General features: G+C 43.3%; 1 protein-coding gene across 14 annotated transcripts in view; it reads right to left on the reverse strand.

The window, feature by feature from the left end:
- cep112 (centrosomal protein 112) overlaps positions 1-19186 on the reverse strand; it is a 349442-nt gene that overhangs the window by 323464 nt on the left and 6792 nt on the right. For all 14 annotated transcript variants that reach the window (XR_012400500.1, XR_012400482.1, XR_012400504.1 and 11 more), the window contains exons 3-4: positions 18429-18619; positions 16323-16453 (exon numbers count right to left, since the gene is read on the reverse strand). Coding sequence is in view for 8 of the 14 variants with exons in the window: in NM_001327791.1 (NP_001314720.1) it covers positions 16323-16453; positions 18429-18619 (322 nt within the window). In the remaining 6 variants the exon portion in view is untranslated. The remainder of the gene's footprint in view (positions 1-16322; positions 16454-18428; positions 18620-19186) is intronic.

The raw sequence follows: 19186 nt of genomic DNA on the forward strand, positions 1-19186 counted from the left end.
TTACAAACTTTTAAATAGTCACAGAAGTACAGTTTTATATGTTCATAATTTGGGTTTAAACCTTGACGTTTTTAGTATTATGATTAAAATCATGTTTTAAAAACAACCTGATGTTTCAAATGGAGGTTCTAGAAGCAACATTGTTTAGAATTTTAATTCTGAGGCAAATGTCAAATCCCAAAAGACTTTTCAATGACTAAGAATCTTAATTATTATGACCTATAATGAAATTGTAGCTTGTAATTTGTAATATATATATATATATATATATATATATATATATATATATATATATATATATATATATATATATATATATATATATATATATATATTAGGGCTGCATGACATTGGTAAAATCTATCATTGCAATATTATTTTTTTCAATTTTGCAATTTATATTGTGATATGAATTCAATTTGTCCAGATGACTTAATATTTCTATTTCGAAAGAAAATGTTAGATCGATTTGGATGATTTTGCAGTGGGAGTGCATCTCCATCCAATCGAATAAACAGTCTGTAAACTTTTTGGGGTCCCCTGACACATTCTCGTTGTTGTCTGTGCTATTTGCAGTGCATTTCTGTATTTGCATGTGTTGTGAGTAATTTCATGAATTGCAATCTATTAATATAATAAATTTAAAAAAAGATACAGTTGAAATGAATTGTTTTAGCATGTCCTGAGTCAAACAGCATATACGTACAATAACTGAATGATAAAAATAATTTTATAAAATTAATAGTTAATTTCACAAATGGTACAATGTATTGTCCCTGAATGCTTTTAAAGCCACTAAACATTTACAGGCATTAAAAACACATGTAAATAATAAAGTATAATGCAAACTCAACATTGCATATCCTAGGATGTGACTTTATATATAAATTAGGGTTGCACGATATTGGAAAAATTTAACATAGTAATATTATTGCGATGTGAATAAATTTTCACCATATGACTTAATTTCTCTATTTGGGAAATAAAATGTATTATTTTAAATCTCCATAAAATCTAATAAACAATCTATAAAATATTTGGAGTCCCATATATATATATATATATATATATATATATATACATATATAATGAAACTAAAGAGACAGTAGTTGTTTAATTTTATTGATGATTCCTAATATGAAATGTAATCATAAGCTTGGAGAATTTGATGTTACCCCATTCAAACAAATACTGCCCGCAAGGCATTTCAAAGATGGCGGCCGAGTGAAATGACTTGCCTTAAAGGGACTTTGATATATATTATAAATTACCTTTAAATTAGACATTCAATGTCTGAAATAGACCTTGAAGTTTCATGATATTGCTTCACCAATAGGTGGCAACAAGCAGCCATTAAAAATGTATTTGTCACTAAATAACTTGTTTTAATACTTGTTTTATTCTGGGTGGTCGTAATAGTGTGGTTAAATTTCTATTTCTCTCTTTTAATGTCATTTAAATTTAAAGTCATTCACATTATAGCTTGTGGCTCAAAATGTGGATTGTAAAAGCTTTGATGCGTACTTTGTTAAGCTATTCTTTTTTTTAATGGCACTATGTATTTCTTTGTTTCTTAGTCTTTGCCTCATTGTGCATGGTTTGGTTTAGGGTGTAGTGAAACATCAATTTATATCAATTTACTTATTTACTTATTTATTAATTTACAAATTTATTTACCTATTTATTTACACACACACACACACACACACACACACACACACACACACACACACACACACACACACACATATATATATATTTATTTATTTATTTGCTTGTTTATTAATAAATTAATTTATTTACCTATTTATTTACACATATAGATTTATTTATTTACTTTATTTATTTATGTATTTACTTATTTATTAATTTACTTATTTATTAATTTACTTATTCATTATTTAATTGTTTACTTATTTACTTATTATTTTGCAGCAATGAGAATGCTGGCCACCAGTCTTTAAACTGATAAATGTTTTAGAATTACAGGTTTATAGAAACATAATAGCAATAACTCAACAAACACCACTAATGATCTGAATTTCACAAATATTCATTCTTAATAATTCAGAAAACAACTGAAGCTCTTTTTGAACACACATCAGCAGATCTCTGTGAACGTGTCACTGATCCCAAGTCAAGCACATAAAACACTTGGTTAAAATCAGCATATATATTATACTTCTTTAAGAGAAGACCACCATCGTGTGGACAAACATGGAACTGTCAAACAACTTCACAAAGGATTTTTTTATCTTGTGCCATTATTTCCATGACAATTATTCAAGATATTATGACGATAATATTACAAGAAAAGCCATAACAGTAAATACAATGACCTAAATTTTTACTTGTATGAAAGATTTTAATTAAAAGTTATCTTATATATTTATTCATTTAGTTACTTATTTATACTTATTTGTTTGTTTATTTACTTAATTATTTATATATTTACTTATTTATTCATTTGCTTATTTAATAATTTATTTATTTATCTATTTATTCACTTATTTATATATTTACTTACTTATTTATTTATTTACTAATCTATTTATTTATTTATTTATTTATTTACTTATTCGTGTATTTATTACTTTACTTATTTATTTACCCATTTATTTACTATTGTTTTATATATATTTATTTATTTACTTGCTTATACTTATCTAGTTAATGAGAATGCTAATGCTTCATTTATCTATTTATTCACTTATTTACTTATTTATATATTTACTTATTTATTTATTTATTTACTAATCTATTTATTTATTTATTTACTTTTTCGTGTATTTATTACTTTACTTATTTATTTACCTATTTATTTACTATTGTTTTATGTATATTTATTTATTTACTTGCTTATAATTTTCTTGTAATGAAAATGCTAGCCACCTACTTCTTTGAACGGGTAAAGTTTTAGAATTACAGGTTAATAGAGAGTGGATATCTCTTGCATCATTCCACAAATAAGAAAATGAATATAAACAAATCTCTCCATGAAAGCCTTCATAATATACATAGGATACAAACAGTTTCCTTCACTTTTCCCCATTAGAGAAGTTTTTTTTTGTAATGTTTGGGACTTGTAGAGCTGCGCATCGATGGATTTGCTCTTCAGTGTTTGGACTCGCAGCAGTGAATATTAAAACACATTGAACTGAACTGAGCTAATCTTAACTGAACTGAACTTAAACGCTGAATACTGAACTGACATTGTTTCAATTCACTATAATCTTCTATGTGAAGCTGCTTTGACACAATCTACATTGTAAAAGCTCTATACAAATAAAAACGAATTAAATTGAATTGAATTGTTCTATTTGCTGAGCATTGTATATACATGAATATATAACAAATATTTCTTAAGTTACAAACATTATAATTTAGGGATGTAACAATATTGTAAATACCGTCATACTGCAATAGTGATTTTTTTTAATATTACCGTAGGCGCATGACTTAATAAAACTATATTTCTGTGAAAAGTTTGCTTAGGCGAATGAAGCGAACGGGAGGTAGCGGGAACTACAGTTCCCCTTCGGTTGGGGAACTTCAGTGCCATGAATGGGAGGATTCGGATCAGAAGCCGCTTATCTGGAGAGTATTGAACGGGCCAATGAATGAAATTAATTGGCAGCGTAAGCTTGCGCAGGTGTGCGACATCTGCAATTATCTCAGCATATAAGCACACCTGAAGCCAGCAGACGCCATCCTTTTCGCTTCAGATCCTTTCTGAGTGAGTCGATGAGGGTTCCTCTTGCTGATCAGCACTTCAGAGCGAACGAGTGTGTCTCCCGGTCCAGAGTGGGTCTTCGCGGTGGCAGACGGTCGAGCTGGGTTACTCCCTTGCCTGCGGTTCTTTGGGTCCGGTCCTCCAGAGCGGTGCGTATAGTTGCAACTTTCCTAAAAGAGCAACACAGTCGTGCAGCACGTCCTTTTCAGGATGGCGCTCCGACTGTGCGTTTCTGGATGCGGGGGTTTCCTGTCTCCGGATGATGGACACGATCACTGCATTGCATGTTTGGGGGTCCAGCATGTTAATGCGGTGCTCGCGGGCGGTTCATGTCGTCATTGCGATGCCATGACCGTTGCACAGCTAAGATCGCGGCTAACTTTCGCAAGAGAGCGAGCCACCCCAGTTGCCTCCTGCTCTAAAAAAGCAGCGGGCGCTCGGGCAGATCTGAGGGTTTCAGCGGGAGCTAATCCGCCGCCCACGGGCTCGCGGACCTCTCGCTCCTCACGGCGCTCCATCCAAGCTTCGGGTGGTGAGAGTGATCCGTCTAACCAGATGGTAGCTCTCACACTCGCTGACACCGGAGATCAGATGTCCTCCGCGGCATCGGAGGGTGGGCTTTCACTGTCCGACGAAGATCCGGACCCGCTCGCCCCCTCCGGGCAGGTGAGCGCTGTCAAATCGGATCCTGAAGCGGACATGTTAGCCGTGCTTTCCCGGGCTGCTTCGGCCGTGGGGTTGGAGATGGTTTATCCCCCAGCTCCGCGGCCGGACCGACTAGATGGGTGCTACGTAGAGGACCAGAAGGCGAAGCCTTCGAAGCCTCTCGTCCCCTTCTTCCCGGAAGTGCACAGTAGGCTCACGCAGTCCTGGAGGGCACCTTTCTCTGCCCGTGCTGCGAGTGCCTCCGCCCTCACCGCCCTTGACGGCGGAGCTGCCAGGGGGTATGAGGCGATCCCGTCAGTGGAGCGCGCTATCGCGGTCAATCTTTGTCCGCGCGGCGCCTCTACGTGGCGGGGTTTGCCCCGCCTCCCGTCCAAAGCCTGTAGGTTGTCTGCCTCCCTCGGAGCCAGAGCTTATAAGGCTGCGGGCCAGGCTGCTTCTGCTTTGCACGCGATGGCCACCTACCAGCGCTACCAAGCGCAGGCGCTGGCCGAGCTGCACGAGGGCGGGTCCAACCCAAGCTTATTACATGAGCTGCGCACCGCGACCGACTATGCTCTTCGGACTACTAAGTCCGCCGCGTGTGCGCTGGGGAGGACGATGTCCACACTTGTGGTTCAGGAACGCCACCTCTGGCTAAACCTGGCCGATATGCGCGATGTTGACAAAGTTCGCTTTCTTGACTCGCCCATATCCCAGGCTGGCCTGTTCGGCGACACCGTCGGTGAATTCACCCAGGAATTCAAGGCGGTGAAAGAGCAGTCGGATGCGATGGGCAATGTCATCTATCGGCGTGGCCGTAAGCCCGCTCCGCCCGCCGAGCCATCCACCTCCGCTGTTCCTCGCCGAGGGCGCCCGCCAACGAGTGCTGCCCCGCCCCCGCCTGCGCCTCCGGCCAAGCGGGCGCGGCGTTCACCTCGAAAGCAGGCAGCCCCTCCTGCCCAGGGCGCCGTTAAGTCCGGTAAACGGACCGCGAAGCGTCCCTGAGACAGGCCATCCGGAGAAGAGGAAACTTGCTCTTTCCCCGCTGGAGGGCGGGGCCCCGATAACAACGGTACTTTTCAGTGCCACCAAAACATCAGTAAAAGAGCACTTTTTCCCTTCCCCGGATGTGACTGCACGAGTTCTGCCAGTCCGGGACGCGCTGCCTTCCGGCTCGCAGACTCTACGTGCTTCGCCAGTGGCTCACGAGCGCTGGGGGGGGGGTCTCCCTTCCCTCAGCCCTCCAGCCCCCTCTCCGGAGTCAGGATGCGGAGCCAGAGCGAATCGCTCTCCTCCAGCTCTTCCGCGGGACCCTCGTGCTTCCCGGATCAGCACACCCACTCCGCGCTGCCCCACCGCTGGTACGTCAGCGATTGTAGCGATGACTCCATTAGCGAGGGCTCTGCCTGCCTGGTTAGCGCGGGCCAGCCCCTCGCGGTGGCTCATACGCACAATCAGACTCGGTTACGCGATTCAGTTCGCGAAACGGCCCCCCAAGTTTACGGGCGTGTATTTCTCCAGGGTCAACCCCCTGTCCGCCCCTGTCTTGCGAGAGGAGATTGCTGCCCTCCTGGCGAAGGGTGCAATCGAGCCGGTTCCTCCAGCCGAGATGGAGAGTGGGTTTTACAGCCCATACTTCATCGTACCCAAAAAGAGCGGTGGGTCACGGCCAATCCTAGATCTGCGCGTTTTGAACCGCTGTCTGCACAAGCTGCCGTTCAGAATGCTCACGCAGAGGCGCATTCTCCAATGCGTTCGTCCTCGGGATTGGTTTGCAGCCATAGACCTGAAGGACGCGTATTTCCATGTCTCCATTCTTCCACGCCACCGCCAATTTCTGCGGTTTGCGTTCGAGGGTCGAGCGTGGCAGTACAAGGTCCTCCCCTTCGGGCTCTCTCTGTCTCCGCGGGTCTTCACCAAACTCGCGGAGGGTGCCCTAGCGCCCCTTCGGCTCGCGGGCATTCGCATACTCAATTATCTCGACGACTGGCTGATTTTAGCCCACTCGCGGGAGCAATTGATTATGCACAGGGACAAGGTGCTTCGGCATCTCCGCCTACTGGGGCTTCAGGTCAACCGAGAAAAGAGCAAACTCGCCCCCGTGCAGAGGATTTCTTTTCTCGGGATGGAGCTGGACTCGATCACCATGGTAGCGCACCTCTCCGAGGAACGCGCTCGCCTGTTGCTGAACTGTCTGAGGGAGCTCGACAGCAAACTAGTGGTCCCACTGAAGTTCTTTCAGAGGCTCCTGGGGCATATGGCATCCGCAGCCGCCGTCACGCCGCTCGGGTTGCTCCATATGAGACCACTTCAGCACTGGCTTCACGATCGGGTCCCCAGACGCGCATGGCACGCGGGCACACACCGGGTCTCGGTTACTGCGCTGTGTCGCCGCGCCCTCAGCCCTTGGAACGACCCCTCGTTCCTACAGGCCGGTGTGCCTCTAGGACAGGCGTCCAGCCATGTTGTTGTTTCAACAGACGCTTCCAACACGGGTTGGGGGGCCGTGTGTCGCGGGCATGCGGCTGCGGGCCTCTGGAAGGGTGCCCAGCTGCATTGGCATATCAATCGCCTAGAGCTGTTGGCAGTGTTCCTCGCTCTCCACCGCTTTTTACCGGTGCTGGAGCGGCAACACGTGCTGGTCAGGACGGACAGTACGGCGGCGGCGGCGTATATCAACCGCATGGGGGGTATGCGCTCTCGCCGCATGTCTCAGCTCGCCCGCCGTCTGCTCCTCTGGAGTCACCCGCGGCTGAAATCGCTGCGCGCCATTCACGTCCCAGGCACGCTCAATCGTGCAGCCGATGCGCTCTCACGACAGCTGTTACGCCCTGGAGAATGGAGACTCCACCCCGAGTCTGTTCAGCTGATATGGGCGCGATTCGGGGAGGCCCAGATCGATCTGTTTGCTTCCCCCGAGAACGCTCACTGCCAGTTGTTTTTTTCCCTGACCGAGGGCTCTCTCGGCACGGATGCACTGGCCCACAGCTGGCCTCGGGGCATGCGCAAGTATGCGTTTCCCCCAGTGAGCCTGCTCGCGCAGTTTCTGTGCAAGGTCAGGGAGGACGAGGAACAGGTTCTGCTAGTTGCGCCCCTTTGGCCCAACCGGACCTGGATATCAGAGCTCTCACTCCTCGCGACGGCCCTCCCCTGGCGGATCCCTTTGAGAGAGGACCTACTCTCTCAGGGACAGGGCACCATCTGGCACCCTCGCCCCGATCTTTGGAACCTCCACGTGTGGTCCCTAGACGCGAGGAAGACTTAGGTAACCTACCGACTGCAGTGGTTAATACCATCACTCAGGCTAGAGCCCCCTCCACGAGGCGCGCCTACGCCCTGAAGTGGAGTCTATTCACTGAATGGTGCGTCTCTCGCAGAGAAGACCCCCGAAATTGCCAGATTAGTGTTGTGCTCTCTTTCCTTCAAGAGAAGTTGGACAGCAGGCTGTCGCCCTCCACTCTCAAGGTTTACGTGGCCGCCATCTCCGCTTATCATAGCGCGGTAGCTGGCGGCACCGTGGGAAAGCATAACCTGGTCATCCAGTTCCTTAGGGGTGCTAGGCGAATTAATCCATCTCGCCCCCCTCTCATGCCCTCTTGGGATCTCGCCCTCGTTCTCACGAGTCTGCGATCCGATCCCTTTGAGCCACTCGAATCAGTATCTCTAAGATTTCTGTCCCTGAAGACAGCTCTGCTGGTTGCGTTGGCCTCCATCAAGAGGGTCGGGGACCTGGAGGCATTTTCGGTCAGTGACTCGTGCCTGGAATTCGGGCCGGATTACTCTCACGTCATCCTGAGACCCCGCCCCGGTTATGTGCCCAAGGTTCCTACCACCCCCTTTAGAGATCAGGTAGTGAACCTGCAAGCGCTGCCCCCGGAGGAGGCAGACCCAGCCCTTTCTTTACTTTGTCCAGTTCGCGCTCTGCGCATTTATGTGGACCGTACTCAGAATTTTAGATCATCTGAGCAGCTCTTTGTCTGTTATGGCCGTCGGCAGCAGGGAAGTGCCGTATCGAAACAAAGATTATCCCACTGGATTGTGGATGCCATTTCACTCGCTTATTCGAGTCGAGGTCAGCCGTGTCCCCCGGGAGTACGTGCACACTCCACTCGGAGCGTTGCATCCTCTTGGGCGCGTGCACGCGGCGCCTCTCTAACAGACATCTGTAGAGCTGCGGGCTGGGCGACACCCAACACATTTGCAAGGTTTTACAATCTGCGAGTGGAGCCGGTTTCCTCAAGGGTATTAGGTAACCCTTTGGTGATTGAGGAGACAACTCGGTAGGGTGTTGAAACACGCTTGCTGCGCCATTCTCCCTAACACGGAGGTACGTGCGCCTTTTTTATCTGTCAGTAAAGTTCCCCGTCAGGTGAGCCCTGCAGATTCCTCCGTGGCCCCCAGCACTGACTCAGCGGAGGAGTCACTTGCTGGCCCACTACGTTGTAGGTCTGCCCGCTGGTCAGCCCGCGTTTTGGGTATAGGTGCCTGCTATGCGTGATCCCCACTAGGCGATCCCATATGCTTATTCCGCCACGGTTAAGTCCCCCCCCCCAGGCGGACCCGTGTCTTCCCTCTCCGCTAACCACTCTTTTGCTATGCGTACTCCCCCTTTTTAGGGCTAGTCCATAGGTAAATTCTGCCATCTATCCCCCCCTTGGGTAACGGATGGCCTCCGCAGCGTCCTCCCTATCGGGATTGCACGCTTCCCAACGTACTGTCGTATTTCCTAGAATTATCTAGATGCTCACGACTTCCCAAAAAATATATCTAAATCCGTAAAACTTCTGTTGAAGTAGGATAAATTAGGGCCAGGGACACATTGGAGGACCGCGCCCCCCATGATGTGGGTGCGTCACGCTTGCTTGACTATCTCCTCATCGGGGGTGTTGGTAAGGTGCAGTCATTATGGCGCTTTCCATATTCTCCCATTCATGGCACTGAAGTTCCCCAACCGAAGGGGAACGTTCGAGGTTACAGAAGTAACCCTTCGTTCCCCGAGGAGGGGAACGGAAGTGCCATATTCCGTCGCCATGATGACTGTCCCTTAGCTGTTTGAAAGTCTCTTCAGCTTAAAAGGATGGCGTCTGCTGGCTTCAGGTGTGCTTATATGCTGAGATAATTGCAGATGTCGCACACCTGCGCAAGCTTACGCTGCCAATTAATTTCATTCATTGGCCCGTTCAATACTCTCCAGATAAGCGGCTTCTGATCCGAATCCTCCCATTCATGGCACTTCCGTTCCCCTCCTCGGGGAACGAAGGGTTACTTCTGTAACCTCGAACGTTCCCATCAGCCTAGGCCTGGCCATTATCCTTTGCGGTCTGTTGTCACTACAGATCCAGTAATGCAGAAATGGAGTGTGTCGCTAGTAGCGATGAAGAAAAAGAGCTGGAAATGATGGAACCTAAAGCGGGTTTTAAATCGGATATGTGGAAGCATTTCGGTTTCTTTCGAAAAAGATATGAGAAAGGAGAAAAGGTGACAGACAAAGAAAAAAACGGTATGCAGGCACTGCCAGACTGTTGTGAAATATAAGTCGGGGAATACGACTAAAAACAGTCATGGGGACTACAGAACACAGCACACTTGTTAGATTAATGCAGACATTGATTTGTACCGCAAAGAGACCTCTATCTCACTCATGGCTTGTCCTCTCAAGTGGTGGAAAGACAATGCACAACGTTACCCACTGCGGTCAACCTTGGCTAAATCATATCTCTCTGTCCCAGAAACCTCAGTCCCAAATGAGAGGTTTTTTTTTTTTTTTACATTTATATTTAGTCATTTAGCAGACCCTTTTATCCAAAGCGACTAACAAATGAGGACAAGGAAGCAATTTACACAACTATAAGAGCAACAATGAATAAGTGCTTTAGGCAAGTTTTAGGTCTGTAAAGTCTAAGAAGGAAAGCATTAGTAAATTTATTTATTTATTTATTTATTTTTTATTTATTTTTATTTTTTTTTTGAGTACAGTTAGTGGTATATCCAGAGAGGCAATTGCAGATTAGGAAGTGAAGTGGAGACTAAATAGTTGAGTTTTCATCAGAATTTTCTGTTGCAGGGGACATGCCCAGAGATCCCAGCTTCTACCAGATCATAGTTATATGATAGTTTTCCTTAAAAAACCTATCTATATCTAAGTGAGTGATTAAATGTTTAATGTGATGAGTTTTCAACAATACTAAGTTGAAACTATTTTTTTTTATATGGTTTAATAGTTTTTTGTTATTAAAATTGAAAAATTAAAGTTCCTGTTTCAAAACTTACAGATAGATGGCTAATTTGTATGTCATTGATATGTTCACTGCTAAGGTAAATAAACACTTTTGGCACTTTTTTCGAGTCTTTTCACTAGTTTTGTTTTTCCTGTAAATTATTCTATAAATACCGTACCGTGCCATTCATACCTAGGTATTATCGTACCGTGAAATTCTGATACCGTTACATCCCTATTATAATGTCTTGTGCCTGAATGCTTTAAACTGGCTTGAAATGCTCAGGCCCTAAAAACACACACAAATGATAAATTAATTGTTGATTAAAGGGTCACGAAACACCAAAACACATTTTTTGAGCTGTTGACAGTCGTATGTGTGTCCCACACTGCTAAAAACACTAATAGGACACCTATATTTCACTAAAAAGTGTAAATTGGTTGTTTTTGCGTTATTTCAAGCAAATTCGTACTTCCTGTTTGAAACTAATTTTTGAAGCTGCGTCACGGCCATGACATAATAGTGTGTATTCCAGCGTGCAGACTGGGCGTCTGTGCCAGAGTGTGTCTTATTACGTCTTACAGTGTGATACATTAATGCATGAGTAAGGCTTGGTTCAAACCAATCAGCGCGCTCTATTGTGCAACTTCATTAATATTCATTTGTGTCACCGTGCTTACACCACAAAGACGCCACGTTGTGTTGGCAAAACAAGCGTGAAGTGTTGCTTTTATGGTTTGCTGCCGTTAAGTTTCGTTTTCATTTTCTCTCTGTGAGAGCTTATCTGGATCACGTGTGGATTACAGTGTACGCGATGCTCGACAACAATAACTTACGTGTCTAAGGGGGATTATTGTTTACCTGAGAGCTGTTCTCATCTGCAAACCCTGAAATCTGGATTCGCTTGTAGTATTCTCTCCATATAGACGCGGCTCTAGTTGCTGGTGATTGTCCTGTCTCTACAGATTTGGTAAGTGAGCGACCAGTGCTCTTTGTTTATTCAGTTTGTTCGTATCGAATTAAGTTAACTATTGCACTGAGTGCAGAAATGTTAGCACCGCATTTTGTGACCGGAATAACACACGCAGCTTTCTGACACTACCTGCCGTATGCATCTAAGTTTCCGGGAAATGCGGAGTTTTTTTTTCTCTCATTCGCCGTGCGGTATCAAACATTGCATGAAAAATACACGCTTAGATCAGTTCCTCGAATCAAATATCTCATTTGTCGCGAGAGGCATGAATGAATTCCCTGAATGAAAGAGCCAAACTGCAGTTAAAGTCCACCATTTAATAATTTGGCAAATAATTCGACTACAGATGTCCATGTAGGTTAAACACCATCACTTTCTTCTGTCTGTGTGGGTGTGTATTTTGACTCTGAAACTCGCGCGTGCACAAATAGACACTCCCACACCATCCCACTTTAGTTCCTCCGACACTCCCCCCTAAACAGAGCTGGACACGCCCACTTTTCTGACTTTTTCCAAAGTAGAGGTGTGAAAACACCCTGCTGAAACGAGGGGGTTTCATGGCCCTTTAATGATTACGGGTATTAATAACTGTGTCTCCTGGTCAACTACCGATTCAACATTTCAGATCCTGCAATGTGTTTATTGAGGATGTGCATATTGTGAAACTATATACTATATAACGTGTATATGCTGAAACGATACATTGTTCAATACTAATCAGCATGTGTTTAAAATGTAATATTAAGACAAAACGAATGTTCACTTCAGTCTTCAAACAATGTTCCGCAGCAAAGCGTTAAAGTCAAAAAAGAGATTCCCATGACAATTGTTTTCACCCATGAAAAGCACAAAGCAGAAGAGCTGACTGAAGGCAAACGCAGCCACATCAGAGAAGAGCCCAGAGCTTGAAGCTTTAATCTGATCTAAATGAGAGCGACACATAAAAGACGCGGCGGCAATTTTCTCCAGCAGGACTTGAGTCTGTGATCTAAATGCCTTTAATGGTCTTCTCCAGATCGAGCGCTGAAGCACAAGTCCAGGCTTTCAAGCAGATGGCCTTCTCTATCTGCTCCAATTGAGAGAGCTCTAATTTCAGAAGAGCCAGTTTAATCTTCGGCCGAGGGTAAATGGACACTCTTAAGTCAAGACTCCAAATTACAGACCCACTCATGCATTCATTGGTGTGGCTAAACACAAGCATGTGTCTTTGACGATGATTTTGTCTGGATAAGTTGACTATCAAAGGCCTGTTCACACCATGAGTGACCAAATCTTTCACACAGCAATATTATGCATGTGTAAAATTGCTTGTACACGCTTCTTGCCCTCACAATCATTTTAAGCTTTTTAGTTTATACACTACCTGACCAAAGTCTTGTCGCCTATCCAAGTTTTAGAAACAACAAATAATAATTTGACTTCTAGTTGATCATTTGGTATCAGAAGTGGCTTATATGAAAGGAAAACGTCTCTAGATTATGCTTATTTTTCCAAAATAAAACATGATCATACCTTGATTTTTAATGATTTAATTTTGGACAGTAATGTCTGACTTTGCTTAGACAAAAGTCTTGTCATTGAACAGAAATAATATACAGTATAGAATATAAAGTCATGCTGCAGTGGAAAAATATTGAGTATGACTCCCGTGAGCTTGGACGACTACATCCATACATCTGCAAATATTTAAATAACTTCATCTGCTTTTAAAGTCATCTGGAATGGCAAAGAAAGCGTTCTTGCAGGACTCCCTGAGTTAATCAAGATTCTTCAGATTCATCTTCAATGCCTTCTCCATCTTACCCCAGAAATGCTCAGTAATGTTCATGTCTGATGACTGGGCTGGCCAATCCTGACCTCCTTTGCTTTCAGGAACTTTGATGTGGAGGCTGAAGTATAAGGCCGTACTCACACTAGGTACAGTTGCCTCGAACTGGGCCAAAGCACGCTTGTCCCCCCTCCCGTCTCCCCCGACGGCCCGCGCTCACACCACAAACGGGCTTCGGCACGCTTACGTCATCGCTGCTGCGCTGTTCAGTGAGAAGCGCTCTCTCACTCAGCAGCACAGTGGAGATTTCTCTAGTTATATCGTTTCAGTCGTTTGATATGCTGTCAAAAATTTCGCCGAACAGTCCTTAGGGATTCGGTGACACGCAGTCAGATATTTTGCCGAACAGATCCGCCACTTTTGGCGCTCATAAACAATCATAAAGCTCTCGTGCTGCAGGAATGAGGAAGTCTGCTGAAGGCGCGCAGCTGTCGTGCAGTGAGGGGTTTGCGTCTTTAATAAACTACGGCAGTTTGCGTTCACTGAACAGTAAGAATTATTAATAAATCCATATGAAACAGCCCCTTAAAAGTCACGTCTCGCTTTCAGTTTCGGGCTTTGGTGCGTTTTGCACTCACACACAAGCGTACCGCGCCAAAGCCCAAAGTGAACCGCGCTCAGGCACACCTCTTCCAACCGGGCCAGGGCCGGCCAAGTGAACCGTGCTTGAGCCCGATTCAGCGCACTCACACTTCTCAAACGATCCGGGAAACGGGCCTGGGCACGGTACGGTTGTCATAGTGTGAGTAGGCCCTAAGAAGGAGCGCTATCCTGCTGAAGATTTTGCCCTTTCCTGTGGTTTGTAATGTAATGGACAACACAAATGTCTTGATACCTCAGGCTGTTGATGTTGCCATCCCCTCTGCAGACCTCTCGTACGCCCCACACTGAAAGTCCAAATTCACCAAACTTGATTAATTTCTGTGAGAAGCTTGGGTCCATGCGAGTTCCAATAGGTCTTCTTCTCAGAGCTGCTTCATTTTCACACTCCCGTGAGATCTCTTAGATCAACTAATCAGAATCTTCTTTCAGTTCCTTAGTCCAGGCTGAAACATAGAGAGGACAGAGCTTTCTCTGTGGCAGGTCCTCGGTTGCGGAACACCTTGCCCCATGAGATTAGAATGGCTCCATCATTATTTCTTTTTAAATCACTTCTCCAAACGTACCTTACCCTAGCTTGGCTTTTAAAGATTATTTTAATAGTCTTTCTACGCTGCATTTTTACATTTTTACTGATGTTTCTCTTGCCTTATTTCTATGTTTTTATATTCTGTCTTTTTATTTTTACCTTGTCTTATGTACAGCACTTTGGTCAGTTATGTGACTGCTTTTAAATGTGCTCTATAAATAAATGAACTTGAACTTCTGCAGTATTTGCGATGATTGGGATGCAGTTCAACAGGTGATTCATGGGAATAATTTTCCTTCTGCCACTTTTCCAAGTGATCAATTAGAAGTCAAGTTATTTTTTGTTGCTCTTACAACAGGGGTCGATGACAGGATTTTTGTCAGGTAGAGTACTTTTTTCTTCTACTTTTTTGAATTATAGGCAGGCCTTGACATTAACACCCGCCAGCCTGCCAAGACTGCAAAAAATGCTTTTCTTACTTAGATTTTTTGTCTTGTTTCTAGCCCAAATATCTAAAAATTCCTAAATCTAGAAGAATTTTCCAGACAAGCAAAACATATTGTCTTTTTTTGAGAAATAATATGCCAACATTAAGTGAGTTTTTCCTTAAAACAAGCAAAATAATCTTCCAATGGGTTAAGCAAAATAATCTTACCTCGAAAGAAAAAAAACAAGATTAATTTGCTTACACCATTGGCAGATTATTTAGCTTGTTTTCAGGAAAAACTCATTTAATATTGGCATATTATTTCTCAAAACAAGACAATATGTTTTGCTTTTCTAGAAAATGCTTCTTGATTTAAGAAATTTTATATATTTAGACTAGAAACAAGACAAAAAATCTAAGCAAGACAAGCATTTTTTTGCAGTTAAATGCGGGCAGATTTCAACGGTGGCGGGTAGGACAGCCACCTCCACTAGCCACTTTGGCCGGTTAAAAATACATTTTTAAATAGCCAGTGGCGGCTCATCACTAAAGATTAGAACTACTTGTCAATATGCGTGCAAATGCGGCTGATAACCGTTCGTGCGAGCAAAGAAAGCAGGTGAATACCAAATGAGAGGATGATCAGACGACAGGTGAAACAGGCTATCCTGACTCACTGATGAGGGCTACAGTGTCGTACACACAGCTGAAGCGATGCACGGGAGTGCTTAAAAGCACCAGCATCCTTGCACCAAGCAACCATCCCTGGAAACCCAACTGGTGCGATCGTTTCTCTTTGAAATAGACTGGAACTCACGTACCGACAGTTCTACTGCTTTCAAAAGCTTCAGATATTTTGTAAGCAGAAGAGTTGCTGCTTTCGCTTTATGCAATATTTGAACAGATTATTAATTGGCCTATTGTTAAATGTGTGCATGTGACTAGTTAATAGTTAATTAAAGTTGTAAGTAACTAATTTGGTAATTAATAACCTTAACTATGGGCGATGCAGTGGCGCAGTAGGTAGTCGCCTCACAGCAAGAAGGTTGCTGGTTCGACGTTCTGCGTTTCTGTGTGGAGTTTGCATGTTCTTCCTGCGTTCGCGTGGGTTTCCTCCGGGTTCTCCGGTTTCCTCAACAGTCCAAAGACATATGGTACGGGTGAATTGGGTAGGCTAAATTGTCCGTAGTGTATGAGTGTGAGTGTGTGTGGGTGTTTCCCATAGATGGGTTGCAGCACTCTAGGGTCATAGAAATGCTGTAACCTGATTTACGATTGAATAATTAATAAATCAAGACTTTCATGTCAACACATCCTGATTCTAGCACAGCACTGTTGAGTCAGATTAACAGAAGGTGGAGTGTCATACCTGTGTGTGTTTGAGATGGGCGAATTGGACCATGTGCTTTCAGTCGGCTCTAACTCTCCAGACACCCAGTCTGGCATCGCTGCAGATCTCTGATCCTGTGACCTTGTCAACGGCTCATCGAAATAAATGGACTGAAAACAGCAAAACACACAACAAACAACAGCCACAACTCACTAAAGCTCAAAACTAAAACACACTGATGAATGATTCACGGTTGACATTGTCTACATGTGGTGTTGCCAAATCAGTGGTTTTCCCGCAGAACTGGGCTACTTTTGATCTGTGTGCACGGGTTTATTTTTATATTCTACAGGTTAAAGTTTTGGAATATTGAATATATTGTATTTACCTGAAATTGTGGTAAAGATTTGAGTAAAAAAAAAAAAAAAACTACAAGGGTGTGTGTGGCTTGCAATCATGACTGTTTTCACTTCCATAGTGACAATTGGCAGGACTCTCTGGGACTTTTGCTAAATAATAACTAAAACAGTATATTTATTTATTTTATAATTACTAATAAAAGTGATTTTCACAAAGAAAATGTTTAACGCATACAGTAATGTAAAATACATTCAAACATTTCTTTATAAAAAACGCATCACTATCAACCTGCTAAAGCAGGGGTCACTAATCTCGGTCCTGGAGGGCCAGTGTCTCTGCAGGGTTTAGCTCCAACTTGCCTCAACACACCTGCCTGGATGATTCAAGTATACCAAGTAAGCTTGTGAAGTATACCAAGTGAGCTTGATTAGCTTGTTCAGGTGTGTTTGATTAGGGTTGGAGTTAAAATCTGCAGGACACCGGCCCTCCAGGAACAAGTTTGGTGACCCCTGTGCTAAAGGATTTGATTCATCAGCTGTCATACTGAAGGTAAGGTGAATTTATTAATGAAAACCTAATATTTACCATTACCAATATATAATGATAAAAATAAAATCTGTATAACCCTTTCAGTAATGTAACATATTTATTTTTACTAGTGCTGGGCAAAGATTAATCGTGATTAATCGCATACAAAACAAAAAAAGTTTGTTTTGACATAATATATGTGTGTGGAGGCCATTTGAGTACAGTGAACACATTGTCATGTTCCAGAAACCAGCCTGAGATGATCCACGCTTTACGACACGGCGCAATATCCTGTTGGAAGTAGCCATCAAACGATGGGTACACTGTGATAAAAGAAGGGACATGGTCAGCAACAATGCTCAGGTAGGCTGTGGCATTACACAATGCTCAATTGGTACTAATGGGCCCAAAGTGCACCAAGAAAATCTCCCCCACACCATTACACCACCAGCAGCCTGAACCGTTGATACAAGGAAAGATGAATCCATGCTTTCATGTTGTTCATGCCAAATTCTGAACCTAGAATCCGAATGTTGCGGCAGAAATTGAGACTCGTCAGACCAGGCAACGTTTTTCCAATCTTCTACTGTCCAATTTTGGTGTGCCTGTGGGAATTATAGCCTCAGTTATGCCTCAACAAGGCATTTGCACCCACAGAACTGCCACTTACTGGATATTTTCTCTCTTTTTTAGACCATTCTCTGTAAACCCTAGAGATGGTTGTGTGGGAAATCCCAGTAGATCAGCAGTTTCTGAAATACTCAGACCAGCCTGTCTGGCACCCAAAACATGCCATGTTTAAAGTCACTTAAATCACCTTTCTTCCCCATTCTGATGCTCGGTTTGAACTGCAGCAGATTGTCTTGAGCATGTCTACATGCCTAAATGCATTGAGTTGCTGCCATAGGATTGGCTGATTAGATATTTGAGTGAACGAGCAGTTGGAAAGGTGTGCCCAATAAGTTGGCCGGTGAGTATATTTGTATATATATCAAACAAATTTGTATCGTTTTGCTTTTATTTACACATATCAGATATACATAGCAAATATAATACATCTTTTACTTTTATTTTTCAGTGCAATTAATCACAATACATTTTTGCGCAGCGCAATTTTTTACATATGAGAATGGCATATTTTCAGTTTAAGAATTGGGCTAGTTTATTGGCCACTGAGCTACTTTTTCAGTGAAAACCTGGCAACCCTGTCTAAATGTCGAGATGAAAATAAAAGCTAAACATCAGTGCAATACTTACCATGTATGTGGGTAGAGTCTTGAGGCTGCCTGTGTCAGGTTTGTGGTTAAAGGGACCTTCTAAAACTCCTTTTCTGAGCATGTGTAGGAGGAGACGGGCGTACAGGTTACGATTCTTCCTTCCAGTCAGTCCTGAGCCGCAGCTTACAGGATCGCACAGCTTTTTGATCCACAGCGCACAACGCTGACGCTCTGATTGTAAAAGACGAACTTAATATCATTTTTCAAGTAAGACATTTAAATGTGTAACAGTTTTAAAGAAATACCTAATACTTAATCCAGCTTTTTCCTATAGTCATAATTTGTGTGGTTTATTTGAGTAACTTCTGTTAAACTGCAAATAATCACTTTTATGTTGTTGTTGTTTTTTTAATTGGGTACAATAAGATGCACTATTTTCCTCAGTTTATCTATCAAATAATAAAAGGTAACTTATTATAATGAACAAATTACTTTAGCATACAATAAATAACACTAAATACTGTATATTAGGGCTGTACAATATATCGTTGAAAAATCAATATCACAATTGTTGACCAGGGGCCTCATGTATCAACGCTGCGTATGCACAAAAACTTTCCGTACACCAGATTTCACGCTTACATTTGGATTTACTAACGAAAGAGTCTTTCCATTTTTTTTTCTAAGGTTTCCATAGCATGCAGTTGACCAGCCAAACATTAAATCGCAACTTGCAGAGAGACAGAGAGAGAGCGTGGTGCTATGCGTCGCTTGGTGCTGTCTCTCCCTGTGTGTGTG

This window comes from Danio rerio, chromosome 3 (assembly GCF_049306965.1).
Source record: "Danio rerio strain Tuebingen ecotype United States chromosome 3, GRCz12tu, whole genome shotgun sequence".
NCBI classification, from domain to species: domain Eukaryota; kingdom Metazoa; phylum Chordata; class Actinopteri; order Cypriniformes; family Danionidae; genus Danio; species Danio rerio.